Source organism: Dipodomys merriami, unplaced genomic scaffold, assembly GCF_024711535.1.
Source record: "Dipodomys merriami isolate MVZ:Mamm:240054 unplaced genomic scaffold, mDipMer1.0.p SCAF_1277, whole genome shotgun sequence".
NCBI classification, from domain to species: domain Eukaryota; kingdom Metazoa; phylum Chordata; class Mammalia; order Rodentia; family Heteromyidae; genus Dipodomys; species Dipodomys merriami.
Genome location: NW_027202579.1, coordinates 152,218 through 166,981, shown reverse-complemented (window position 1 = coordinate 166,981; position 14,764 = coordinate 152,218). Strand labels below are relative to the sequence as shown.

The window sequence follows — 14,764 nt, the reverse complement described above, 5'->3', positions numbered from 1 at the left end:
CTTAGTTTTAAATTTATTGAAGAGAAAGTAACATATGACTGTAAGATGAATACACCCATATTGTATCTATATCAGGTTCATCATTCAAATGCCCGTTTTAGTCAGCCTGTAACTAGAAGAAATAAAAAGTCAAAGGGCCAGACTTCAGTCATAGGTATTCTCTAGTATGCTTTGGGGCAAAGGTAATTTCAGGCCCACATAAGTTTTTTGACTACTGAAAATTATTTCCCTGAGATATTTCATTAAGTTTAATAGAAAAGTCAAGCATAGTTTGTGTTTACATGTCTAAATTTATATAATCAGTCTCACCTTTGTAATTATTTCTCTCAACACACAATGGAGTTTGTACACTTCAGGAATATGCCTAGTCAATGAAAAGTAGAAATCTAGCCAGGTCTGGTAGTACACATCTATAATCCTAGCACTTCAGATGTTGAGGAAGGATAATTTTGAGCTCATGGATAGCCTGGACCATGTAGTGAGAGACCCTTTCAGAGTGAAAGAAAGGAAGGAAGGAAGGAAGAATGGAAGGAAGGAAGGAAAAAAGGTGAAAATGTAAAGTAGAGGGGGGGATATGGCAGCACTCTCAATGAACTATTGCTGTAGCAGAAACACAATCATACAGAATATGTAAACAAATGGAGTTGACAATATTTTTTATTGTGAGAATACCGTACAGAGGAGTTACAATTACATGGGGTCAATATTTCAATAAAACTTTATTTCATTGGCGATGGCTTGGGGCCACAGATGATTCATTCAGGAAATGGAATTGACAGAACTTACTGTGGAACTAGGTGCCAAGAATACAAGATCCACATGTCAGTTTGGGAATTTGGTTCAAGAAGAGGAACTAGTAAAGCTTAGTGTGCAACTAGATGCCAAAGTTACAAGATCCACAGGTCAATTTAGGAATTCGGTGCTGTGCTGTTTTCTGGGCCATCTCAGGACAGCATCCCATCCTTGATGGAAGAGACTACACCAAGAAGGGAATATTATGTTGCAGTATGGCTGACCTCATCTATAAGGCCAGAACCCAATGTCTAAAGTTTAAATCTTAATCTCTTTTTGTAAATCTGCTCCATCTTCAACATTTCAGACTCAGCAACACTCTCCAAGATGTTTACACACCCTTTCCTTCCTTCAACCTTGACATGTAGTTCCATAGTGCTGCCAATTCCACTTCTAAGATGGATTACCAACATGTCTTTTCCCTGTGTCTCTGTCTCTGTCTGTCTCTCTCCTCCCCCTTTAAACCATAGTCCAAGTCCAGTTGGCATCTCTCACCTGATTGCCTGCAACATCTCCCAACTAGTTCCTTTTCTGTTGTTCATCTACAATCTAATAATAGAGGACACTTTAAAAACATGAATATGAATGTCTTTTTTCTGCAAGTATCCAGGAGGCTGAACACCTCCTTAAATCACTGGGATTCTTGAGGCTGGAGAGCCAGGTACAGAAACACAAATTAATCACCAACAGTCTCCCAAATGAAAAGAGGCTTATAGAAAACTACCCTGCTCCTGAGAGTTACTCTACTTTTGTATGGTACCTACTCAAAAAAACAAATTAACCACCAACAGCCCCCTGAATGAATACAGAGTTTCCTAGGAAATTACCATGAGATGTTCCAAAAAGAGAATTGTTCCACAAAACCAAACTTCCTCAAAAAAGGCTTCTTGCCCATCTATTCTTCTAAAATATTGTAAATATCTACTCTCCCTTACTTTGTTTTTCTTCTAAAATGTGTCTTAAATGGCATTCTACTCTCCCACTCTTCTGTCTTCCCAGCACCTCTTGGCATTCACTGTTACCCTGGGAATGGAATTCATATAACGTGATTATACTGCAAGTTAAAAGATGGAGCTCATTTGAGGCAAAAACTCAAACATGAGCAGAGGATTCTGTTTGTGAAATAGTTCAGGCATAGAGGTGGAAGAAGTGGATAGTATTTGCTGCTTACATGTCCCAAGGCATGGCAGGAGAGGTATTATTCTGTATTTAGTCTCAATTTAGTTTTTTTCCTCCCTTTCTTTCTTTTTCTTTTTTATTCTTTCTTTCTTTCTTTCTTTTCTTTTCTTTTTTTTTTTTTTTTTTTTGGTCCAGTCGTGGGCCTGAACTCTGGGCCTGGGCGCTGTCCCTCAGCTCTTCAGCTCAAGGCTAGCGCTCTACCACTTGAGCCACAGCGCCACTTCCGGCTTTTTTCTTTTTGTTTATGTGGTGCGGAGGAATCGAACCCAGGGCCTCTAGCATGCAAGGCAAGCGCTCTGCCACTGAGCCACCTTCCAAGCCCTTCATTCTTTCTTTGTAGCAATTGCTACAGGCAACTTTCCTGCCTCAGCCTCTCACTGAGCTGAACTAAGTGTTTTCACCAGTACCTACCTCTATACCTCTACTGGGTGTCTAGAATCCTTCTTTTGTCTGGGACAGAGCTTGTATTTACCAGGTATTTTAAAAGGAGGTTGTACACAAAGGGAGTGGCTGAGAGCTGAACAATCCTGAGGACACAAGTAGACATCATTTTTGTGAAGCTATTTCCAGGTAACGTGCTGGCTGCTAACCAGGAAAGAGCTTCCAGGACGCTAATATGGCCTTTAGTGTTGATGACATGGTACCTTTGTAGATGGGGCCAGGACATCCCCAGATTTCCTCACACTGTAATGAATTTTAATTGTCAGCATATGCTAGTTGTTGCTAAGCAAAATAGAGAAAGGGTTCGATTTTGGAGATTTAGGGGTATGGTCTTTAGTAGAGTATATTGTTTTTCTACTTTTAAAAAAATATTGTTATTGTTAAGGTGATGGACAAAAGGGTTCTTGTTTCATAAGTCAGTAATGAGTACATTTCTTTTTGGGCAATGTCACATCTTCCCTTTCTCTTCCCAGTTTTTCCCTCCCACCCCCATTTGCTCACACTTTGTCGCTCCATTTCTGTGCCTCCTCTTACCCTCCCAAAGACATATAAATAAACAAGCAGAACAAAAAGAAAGGAAGACATAAACAGCAAAAAAGAAAAAAGAAACACCTCTTGGTTTCATTTCTTGGAGTTCATTTTGATAAATATTATTTTGTCTGATCAGATTCCTCTTTTTTTTTTTTTTTTTTTTTTTTTTTGCTTTTTACCCCAACTGCCAACAAAGAGGAGCCCAGCAATCCCATATCCTCCTCCAAAATTAAGTTTAGGAGCTTCTTGGGTGCCCAACTCTAGATCCTTGGTCATAAGCAAGACACTACCATTTTAGCCATGGGTAGACAACAACAAAATCCTAGTTCCACAAATCTGAGCTGGTAATGCTAAATCAAAGACACCTGAACTAGAACCTCTGTTCATCTCTAATATAAAACAAATTCTCTCTCAGTCTTCCTTCTCTCCTTCCTTCTTTCCTCTCCTCTTTTCTTCCTTCCTTCCTTCTCCCTTTCCATATGCTCTCTCTTTCTTTCTTCCTTTCTCTCCTCTTTTCTCCATTCCTTCATTTCTTTTTTCTTACCTAGCTGCATTCCCAGAAACAAATGTGAAGAAAGACAGATGCTGGGACCTGAGAGTGTCAATATGAACCCACAATTAGGATCTCTCCTCTGAGGTGTGGTTAACGAACTAATTGGTTAATGTTTGCAAAATGCCAGGACATTCCTGAATAAAAGACTGTCTATATAAGTTCAAAGTATTTGTAATTCTTATGATTATTATTATAATTTATGAGATTTAGCCATAAATCTCATAATAGGATGAGGCATGTACTTTTTAAAGGAGGAAGTAGAACAAGGACTCTATATAAAGCACCCTGGGCTCACTGGTTCTAAAGACAAGAATTAACTGAAGACAGGTGAGTGTAAATGGGTGAAACTGGTAACTGCTTATTGAGAGTGAAAAATCCATTGTGTGATGTTTGATAATGATTGTGTATATGTTGCTGATAAAGCTAAAGAAACTTGAAAAGAAAACTCAAGTTTTCAAAGTCATATAGAACTGGGTGCCAGTAGCTCAAGCCTGTAATCCTAACTACTCAGGAAGCTGAGATGGGAGGATCACAGTTTGAAGCCAACCTTGGATAAGAAAGGCTATGAGACCACCAAAAAGCCAGAAGTGGAGCTGTGGCTCAAGTGGTAGTGTATTAGCCTTGAGCAAAATAGTTCAGAGACAGCACCCAGGCCCTGAGTTTAAAGCCCTAGGCCACACACACACACACACACACACACACACACACACACACACACACACACACACACACACACACACACACACACACACACACGTTATATAGATCACAGAACAGTTTTCCCTGTTCATTACAGTGATAAAATTTTAGATTAATTTTAATGTAAATAACTTTTCTTAATTTTATGCATAGGCAAAACTAATAATGGGAGAAAGAAAATGTGTATACATTTAACACTAACAGTAATAGATCAAATGGAATGCTTTCTTTGTGTGCATAAATTCAAAGCCAAGACTAAGGTGTTTGCATTTTTGCCACATGGTAAATTTATTTCCTTCTCTTGTATTCTATTTTGTCAATGTTACTCAAACACTATAAGTGATGGGATATCCTAATGTCCTGTTTGCTCTGGAAGCTGTAAAAATAAGGCCAACATCTCTCAGAGCTTATGTTGTAATGAACTGAGTAGTAGACAGGCTTCAAGAGTCTATGGATGGATCAGAGAGGCTAGTTTCCTTTTGATCTGGTCTTTGTTCAGAAGGAGATATTCCTGAGCCAGTTTCTTTTTTTGGGGGGGGGGTCCTGTCGTGGGGCCTGAACTCTGGGCCTGAGCTCTGTCCCTCAGCTCTTCAGCTCAAGGCTAGTGCTCTATCACTTGAGCCACAGCGCCACTTCCGGCTTTTTTCTTTTTGCTTATGTGGTGCTGAGGAATCGAACCCAGGGCCTCAGGCAAGCGCTCTACCACTGAGCCACCTTCCCAGCCCTCCTGAGCCAGTTTCTAGCCAAGTAAAACCACTTTGCTGGAGTTCCCAACTCTAGGAAACCCAAAGGATCAAAGTGTGAAAGAGCTGTCAGAGATGCACAGACCAAAGAAACCTCTTTTGGGCATGGTAATGCAGGCCTGTAATCTCAGAACTCAGGAGTATGGGTCAAGAGGATCACTAAAGCCAGTTTGGGATACATAGTGAGACACTGTCTTAAGAAGAAAGGAAGAAATAAGGAAGGAAGGAAGGAAGGAAGGAAGGAAGGAAGGAAGGAAGGAAGGAAGGAAGGAAGGAGGGAAGCAAGGAAAGAAGAAGTCCACTTTCAAGGTTCAATCTCCTGAGCAAAGGAAAGGATTTGCCTGTAAGAAGGAAAGAAACTCCACCAAATTTTCTGTCTTTTCCCCTGGGCTATTAATCATAGCTTACAATTCATATATATATATATATATATATATATATATACATATATATATATATTCAAATATATAATGTTTTCATAGATTATGTGCAAATGAAATCTGCAAAAAGTGACAGTCTAGAACAAGCTATGTTGCCTCATGCATATAATCCTAGCCTTCCACATAGGAGGCTTAGACAAGAGGGTGATGAATTTGAAGTCAGCCTGGGCTACATAGAGAAACACTGTCTCAAAAACAAACAAACCAATAGTAACAACAAAGAGCTCTCCCTTTGCTGCCCTATATTTTACTTTAAAATGTTAGCTCTTTCCCAAGGAAATTCAATTCTGATGACAGAAGGATCTTTGTGACCATCATTGACTGTTATTGCTATTGCTTTAATTTAAGGACCATTGGTTCAAAGAAGCCTTCTAAGGTAATGGGCTGGGGTACTGCTGTGTGTGAGAAAGGAGGGGAAAAACCAGGACAGCAAGAGAGATGACAGTGAGAAGCCCAGAGGGAGCAAATGGATAGAGAGATGCCTCAACAACAAAGCAAGAATGAGCCAGGTTCCAGTGGTTCATGCCTATAATCCTAGCTCTTCAGGAGGCTGAGTTCTAAAGATTGCAGTTCAAAGCCAGCCTGGGCAGGAATAGGCATGAGACTCATATCTACAATTAACCATCAAAAATCCAGAAATAGAAGTGTGGTTTAATTGGTAGAGCACCAGCTTAGGTTGAAAAAGATGAAGGACAGTGCCCACTACTTGAGGTCAAGCCCTAATACTGGCACATGTGTGCACACACACACGAAGCAAGGGCATCAACATAGTTTTGGGTTAATGTGGTTGCATAGATCAGTTCTTAGTTCTTCCAGGTCAGATCACGGCGGGCCTGGGGTGGGGGAACGGAGCGATGGCACAGGGCCATCTCTATCTGTCAGCATATCAGGGTGTTAATGCAACATAATTCATGATTGGAATATCCATGTTCTGAATCTGGGATGCTATTTTTCAAGGTTAAGGTAAAAGTCAATTGCATTCATAGAAAAGGAATGGGACCTTCATTTCCACCTTTTCCAGAAAAATAAAGGAAGAAATTATCCTTAGCCTATACAAATCCATGCAATGCTGCTGGAATTACAGAGTGCCCCGTGGAGAAAAGATAAATAGAAAGACATCCTGATGGAGGCCATTAGGAACTTGAGCTAGCCCTCGAGGAGTGTGCTGTGTATTAGCTTCCACAGTGGCCTGTGGCTGTAAATTGTTGCTATTCCTTTGCTGTTTGCTACTGTTTTGCTTATCAGGATATAATAAGAGCTAAGTCCCTGTAGACACTGTATTCCATATCTAGCTACCATATTTGTCTTGACATGACAGTTTTTAAATACCTTAAGTGCAGGAAACCACAGGAGGTATTCACAAGTTAGGCCTAAGTATCCAATGGACACTCTTAGAGCACACCTCGTGATGCCTCAATAATCCCTTCTAAACAGAGTCCCACATTGATACCTGTACAGTTAACTGGACCATGGAGTTTGGATTGTTCAATATGCTGTGTTTATGGCTGGAATGCCCTGTATATCCATATAAAAAGTACATTGTTAATTTTTGCTCTTCCCTGATATAATTGTGGTAGCCTGTGCCTGGAATCCCAGCCTGGCTGACATATGCATCAAAATGTTGCTTTCAGAGACTTGGCTCAGGTTGTCATTTCTCCATGTAGAGAATCAAAGTATCTTGGTTTCTTAAAATAATTAGCCATATCTTGACACTGTGTTGAAGCCCTAGGGACCGAAGAGACCATTCCTCATGTTTAAGCTATTCAAAAAGATGAAACACTTGTCTTACTTTTGCTTTTTCCACTATGATCCAAATCATTCATCTTTTACTTTGGTTACAAGTAAACTTATTCCATTCCCCAACAACTCTTTTATGGAAACATTATGTATTGTTGTGATAGTGATCAGCACATCTTCAACCTAACTTTGTTCAAAAGCATTTCAGGCACTGTGGACCCAGAATACACAATATGTCTGCACTGTGGCTCCTCCTTGGTCTTCTGGCCCTGACTTGTAAGTATGTTTCATTTTCTTCACATGACCTTTGGGAATGGAAAGGAGAAGCATGGGAACTTTTACACTTGAAACTGTAGTGGGAAAGTTATTTTTTTCTCTTAAGATATATAATAAATTTTGTTAGAACAACTACTAACAAACCTCCTCCCTGCAAATGCTCCATCATTAAAAGACAAGGTACATTAAAATTCAGGGTGTTCTTAAAACAATATTGCATAAAGTCAGAATTTAAATATTCACCATTGATAAACGTGCTCATTACCCACTGCCAAAAACTCTTTCATCAAAAGTATCTGGTATATTTATAGGCTATCAGCTTCCACAGAAAGATTAAGACTGCTGCCATAATAAGACTAATATAATTCAAATAGAAAACAGGAACAAAAGGAATGTATAGATACATGGCCAGGTTGGTTATGCTGAGACTGATTCAACTACTGTGGACTTACATACTGTGCAGCTTCTGCTCTGGTCCTATGTTCTTTGCAGCTGAGCCAAAAGTGAAAATACTTGTTATTTATTCATTTTTGTGTCAGTGCTGGGGCTTAAACTCAGGTCCTAGGGAACTGTCCCTTAGTTTTTCTGCTCAAGGTTGTCATTCTGCCATTTAAGCTACAGGTTCAGTTCTGGATTTTTTTTAATTTTTTTTAATTTTTGCCGGTCATGGGGCCTGACCTCTGGGTCTGGGCGCTGTCCCTCAGCTCTTCAGCTCAAGGCTAGCGCTCTACCACTGGAGCCACAGCGCCACTTCTGGCTTTTTCTGTTTATGTGGTGCTGAGGAATCGAACCCAGGGCCTCATGCTTGCAAGGCATGCACTCTACTGCTGAGCTACCTTCCCAGCCCATCAGTTCTGGATTTTTGATAAAAGTCTCATGGACTTTCCTGTTTGAGCTGGCTTTGACCCATATTCCTTTGTTCTCAGCCTCTTGAGTAGGAAGGATTACAGACATGAGTCACTAGCACCCAGCGATACTTGTTTTTTTGATAAACAAAAAAGTTCCTTGGGAGAAGCAAACTTTTTTTTGCTCTAAATTCCAAAAGATTTCTCAGCTGAGGTCTTACATGTATCCATTTATTTATTTATTCAGCCATTTATTCCAACAAATACTGTTAACTTCCTATGAGGTGTTAAGCATTGGGTATATAAGGAACTTGGTGGCTGATAGAAAAACATTAGGGAGAGGTCAGAGGAAGGCAGCAGTGATAGTATCAACTGACACACGAGTAGTCTTTCTCATCAATCATAAAGATAAATATGTACTGATCTAAAAATTCAGGCTCAATGGCACATGCCTAGAATTCTAGCATTCCAGAGACAGGCAAGCCTGGGCTACACAAAACACAAAAAAAGAAAAAAACAACAACAACAAAAACCACTTTAAAAAACATTTTAATAGGACACATTGGATGGTATTCTCACAAAAACTAAGTCTTTTCACTAATACCTATCTCATGCCAACTTTGTAAACTACAAGTTTTTACTCTAGTATTTTCAGATGTCAACCCTGTGAAGCTTTAAGAATATAAAACCTAAAAATGCACTCCTATAAACATACAGGATGCATACAATGATGTACAATTAGTACAATTCCAGTAATCTATAAATCATGACTCAATGATTATACCCTACCTTGATCAAAGAATAAAATAAGAAGTTTAAATCACTTGTAATGAGAAGTTCTTACAGGTTTATAATGATGGCATAATTTTCACAAAGAGCAATTAATTTCCTGCCTATGAAAGTACTTGCTTTTTTGTTTTTTGTTTGTTTTTGCCAGTCTTGGGGTTTGAACTCGGGGCCTGGGTTCCATCTCTGAGCCTCTTTGTGCTCAAGGCTAGCACCACTTTGTGATCAAGACTGAGCTAAATAGCAACACTTCTGGCTTTTTCTGAGTAGAGTAGTTTATTGGAGGTAAGAGTCTCTCAGACTTTCCTGCCCAGGCTGGCTTTGAACTGCGATCCTCAGATCTCAGCCTCCTGAGTAGATTAGGATTACAGGCATAAGCTACCAGTGCCAGGCTTTCAGGGTACTTGTTACTAGCTACTGGTGTGAATTGTACATTTACAGTGTTTCCTGAATATCTGCATGAGAGAGGAATCTAGTTCCAGGATGCAGGATACTTAGATTTTAAGCTCCTTATATAAAATGGTGTAGAGTATGCATATAACCTATTTCAAGCCCTGGATGCTTTAAGTAATCTCTAGACTATAGTGCCTAATGCAAAGAAAATGCTATGCAAATACTTCATTAATGCAATATTCTTCAGGGAATAATGACAAGTAAACAAATATCTATACATGTTCCATACAGATTTTTCCCCCATACATTTTCAATTTGCACTTGGTTGAAACCATGGTTGAGGAATCCACAGTTATGGAGAGTAGACTCTAGGTTTTAAACACTTCCCCACTCCCTTCCTGGTGTGAGGGAGAAATGCCCTCCACTCCAATGGCCTTTGTGAAATAGCAATAGTGACTGAAACAAGAACTCCCCTTCAGAGATGACCAGAATGGCAGCAGCAGATAGATGCCAGGAAAGAAAGAGATGAAGCAGAAAGAACCCCATGTAACTGGTCCTGTGCATAACCCGTGTGTGTTATGTTCCATCTCTGAAACCTTTGGCCCCTACCCAGAATTCATTGAGAGAAGGTCAAGCCAATCTCAGTATTAGTTTCTGTACTTTGGGTCTGGGTTGAGGATTCCAGAGAGAGTGATACTTCTTCTTCCCTTTGGGAGGTGTGGCACATAGGGTTTGAAGTCAGGGCCTTGTGCTTGTTACTTAAGCTCTCTGCCATGTGAGCCATGCCTCCAGCTCTTTTTGCTCTTTTAGATTATGTCTTTAAGATAGGTTCTTAGGTTTTTGCCTGGGCTATCCTGAACTATGATCTACCTACCCATGTCTACCCATGAGGCTGACACCACAAGTGTGTACCACCCTATCCAGTTCATTGGTTGAGCTAGTATCTTGCTAAGTTTTTGTCCAAACTGGCTTCTATGATCCATCTGATCTCCATCTAGCAAGTAGTTGGATTTCCTGGTATGAGCCACCACACTTTGCTGTAAAACCAATGGTTCTAGAGCAAACATTAGACCAATGATTGAGAGTCTTTACATAAGTGCTAGGAATTCATGTAAGGAGGTAAGATAGGGACTAGGACACAAATAACCCCTGATTTGTTCCAAGACAACCACCTGTAGCCTTAAACAGCCCCTGAACTTTGCCAAAAGTATAACTGTCCTGAAAGTTCCTCATGACTGCAGGGCAGGAGGTGAGAATTTAGAATCAAAGCAGTGTCTGTGACAATTTCTTAGCACACTGTTAAATAGAAAAGAATTTTAAGTGAAGTTATAGATCTTACTGATGTTATTCTATTTGTTGTTGTATTTATCAATGCCATTTCATCCACAACAGAATAATGGAAGCTCTTCTAGCTCCGTGGTTCAGGTTGACCTTTTCTCAATCTGTAGGCTCATCTGAAAGCAGCAACTGGGGATGTTATGGAAACATCAGAACCCTGAATACACCTGGAGCATCTTGTGGGATTGGAAGACGTCATGGCCTGACTTATTGTGGTAGTTACAGTCTCTGTGCCCTTGATGCATGTTCTCTTGGATCCCACTGTTTCCTACATTCCCATGCCCAGGGAGTGGGGATGGGGTAGGAAGAGCACTGCATGTAGAGTCCAAAGACTTTGTCAGAGCTCTAGCTCTGTTTCACTTAGCTTCCTTGAGCCTTTATTGAAATCAAGATAGCAGTCTTTCTAGTGTTATAAACTATGATCAATATAATGAATGAAAGTGCTTCTTAAACCATAAAGTGCTTACATGGTAAGGCTAGCCAATTTTGCCCAGCAGTCTTAGTAAAGGTTTGAATGTGATTTCTTGGTATTATTTAAGGACAAGAGTGGAAATGGGAGGGGGGATGAATTGCGAACAAATATGTTAAGAAAAATTTACCATCAACTTACAGAAGGCATTTGGGTAATTTCTCCTTTATCCACAATGGTGGGACCATTGTAGATAATTGATGAACACTCCTCATTTTACTAGAAGTCTTTCTCTAGGAGGCTTTGGATCTTGTAGTGCCCAGGCTCACAAGATCCACTAAGTGAGGGGGAGTTGTGAGCAGCCCCAGAAGCCTGGCAGAGAGGCCTTGAGAAGCACCTTTGGATCTCCACCTTAGGAGATTCATGGGATGCTGATTCAAACTCACAGGAACAGAGTCCTAATCTCAGATCAGGAAATTTTCTGTAGGGATACAAGCTTACACCTAGGCTTATCAATCTTAGAATGATACTCATATCCTTGGAAGGTCCTTTCTCTCCTTGGGTTCTCATTTCAGTGTAACTCAGACCAAGCCACATCCTTCCTTCCATGTTTGCTTCAGGAGTTCGAGCTTCTGAAAGGCTAGCTGAAATAGACATGCCATATCTACTGAGATATCAACCCATGATGCGAACCATTGGCCGGAGGTACTGCGTGGATCCTGCAGTGATCGCTGGTGTCTTGTCCAGGGAGTCTCAGGGTGGCAATATTCTGGTCAACGTGGGTGATGGAGACAGGATGGTGCAGGTAATGCTCCATCATTAATCTGACGTGGTCCTTTTGTTTGGTGACACAACTCTGATGGGGACACTTTTAGAGATTTATAAAATCAGGTTGTTGGGAAAAGGATAAGATTGAAGATGAAATAATATCTACTAAATTTAGCCACTTCTCCTAAAATATGGCAAAAGGGATATGAAGGTGCATAAGGAAAATTAGAAGTACTTTAGATATTCCAATCAACTGGAAGGAGCATTCAAGTGGAAAGTGCCTTCAAGTCTATTTGTGAGTTGTGCTAAGGAGGGCAACCACGCTACAGTCTACATGCATTCAATCTTCTTTGGCTTCTAGTCCAACATTGCAATGACTGCTTGTTTCTTTCTCAGCCCAGACCCTGTAGTTTTACTTCTTTTGTGTATGTAGATGGGAAGAACAGTTAACATGAGATCTATCCTTTGAACAAATTTTACTTCAAATATAACACTGTATGTATTACCATAGTGTTTATACTATAGGCTCAAGATTGAATGTCAGATTTCAGAACTTTTTTTTACTGATAATCAAAAATTTTCACATATTAACTAGCAACTCCCTATAGCTTCTTCTGTCTAGTCACTGGCCACCACTAACTTGTTCTTTGCTTTCGGTCAAATTCATAAATTTGACCGTTCTAAATTCCTCAGGTATATGGAATTATACAGTATTTGCCTATGACTGGCTTGTACCACTTAGCATATTGTCTTCAAGGTTCATCTGTATTATTTATAGTACAGACATTGCTTCCCTTTTTTGGTGCCAGTTCTGGGACTTGGACTCAGGTCCTAGGCCCTGTCCCTGAACTTTTTGTTTAAGGATGACACTTGAGTCACAGCTCTACTTCTGGCTTTCTGGTGATTAATGGGAGAAAAGAACCTCATAGTCTTTCCTGACTGGGCTGTAATTGCCATCCTCAGATCTTAGCCGTCTGTGTATCTAGGATTACAAACATGAGCCACCAGCACTTAGCATTTACCTTCTTTTTTCTTTTCTTTCTTTCTTTCCTTTCTCTCTCTTTTTCTTTCTCTTTCTTTCTCTTTCTCTTCCTCTCTTTCTCTCTCCCTTCCTTCCTGACTTCCTTCCTTTCTCTTTCTTCCCTCCCTCCCTTCCTTCCTTCCTTCCTTCCTTCCTTCCTTCCTTCCTTCCTTCCTTCCTTCCTTCCTTCCTTCCTTCCTTCCTTTCTTTCTTTCTTTCTTTCTTTCTTGTCATAGGGCTTGAACTCAGGACTTAGACATTGTCCCTGAGCATTTGTGCTCAAGGCTAATGCTCTACCATTTTAAACCAAAGCCCCACTTCCAGTTCTGGGGTGATGAATTGGATATAAGAATTGCCTAGGCTGACTTCTACCTTCATCCTTAGATCTTAGCCTCCTAAGTAGTTAGGATTACCTTCCTTTTTAAAGCTAAATAATATCCCATGAATATTGCACAATTTTTCTGTCCACTTATCTATCAGGGACTTCAGGCTACTTCTACCTCTACAGTATTGTGAGTAACTCTGAAATGAAGATGGGAGTACTAACATCTCTTTGAGATCGTGACTTCAATTCTCTTAGACAAATACCAAGAAATACATTGTGAGGTCAGATTGTGTTTCTAATTTTACTTTTTGGAGGAAACTTCATATTGTTTTCCATGGTGAGTGCATCATTTAAAATTCCCCTTAACAGTGCATAAAGATTCCTATTTTTCTACTCCTACACCCATACTTGAGTAGTCTATATTTTGGGTGACAGTCATCTCAAAAGGCACAAGAAGCATTACAATTTAACCCCCAGGGAAAAGGTAGCATTAGTTTCACCAAAGGTAAAGGAGAAAGCTAGCAGCCCTGAGCCTATGCTGCTACATCACACTCCAACCTAGCTTACCTGCTTTCCTATAGGACTCAAGCTTTTACCCCTCCCCATCTTGGATCAACGAGTCCCAGATTTCCCAGGCAACTCAGCTTCTGACTGCTAGAATCAAAGACATTCAGACCAGGTTTCCAACATGGACCCCTGGCCAGTACCTGAGAGGTAAGTGTAATTTCGTAAGTCTTTTGCTTTGCAGCATGGAGTTAACAGGGTCAAATGTAATACACTGTACCAGATTCCTTACCAATAGGCAGTTGGGCAAGAGAATCTAAGCTTTCTGCCAACTATCCTGAAGTAACCAGGGGCTGCTGAGTCAAGGACTAACTTGTCATATGAATTTCAGGTGGACTCTGTTCCTACAGTGGGGGTCCTGGCTTTGTCAAAAGCAGTCATGACCTGAGTTGTGACTTCTGCAATGATGTCCTGGCAAGAGCTAAATACTTCAAGCAACATGGTTTCTAGCACCACAGATGAAAGCCAAGTTTATTATCAGATAGGAGATCTCAACTGCTCTGCCAATAAAGCTAGTGGGGTCTGCAACTGCAAATAACGTGATTGTCAATATAACATAAGTCACATTAAAAGAAGAGTTATTACCTGTATGCTGTGGTCCAGTGTGTGTGTGTGTATGTGTGTGTGTGTATGTGTACTATGAGCTGTCTCTTTGAAGGTATCCCTACTGATACTATCTCCAATGTGGATTTCTGTGAAATTAACTCTATATCCCATTGATTACCATTGCCAGGTTCAGTACATCAAAATATAGGAAGTGCATGAGACCTCCACATTAAATGTAAATTCCAGGGGCTGGGAAGGTGGCTCAGTGGTAGAGTGCTTGCCTTGCATGCATGAGGCCCTGGGTTCAATTCCTCAGCACCACATAAGCAGAAAAACCTGGAAGTGGTGCTGTGGCTCAAGTGGTAGAGTGCTGGCTTT

General features: G+C 40.4%; 1 protein-coding gene across 1 annotated transcript; it reads left to right on the top strand.

The window, feature by feature from the left end:
- Positions 1-5,680: 5,680 nt before the first annotated feature.
- LOC138824170 (lysozyme g-like protein 1) lies at positions 5,681-14,355 on the top strand. Its single transcript, XM_070017832.1, has 6 exons — positions 5,681-5,754; positions 7,316-7,391; positions 10,864-10,968; positions 11,783-11,967; positions 13,858-13,990; positions 14,172-14,355. Exons 2-6 carry the CDS (start codon positions 7,349-7,351, stop codon positions 14,288-14,290), a joined length of 585 nt encoding a protein of 194 aa, XP_069873933.1. The 5' UTR covers positions 5,681-5,754; positions 7,316-7,348; the 3' UTR covers positions 14,291-14,355.
- Positions 14,356-14,764: the final 409 nt, after the last annotated feature.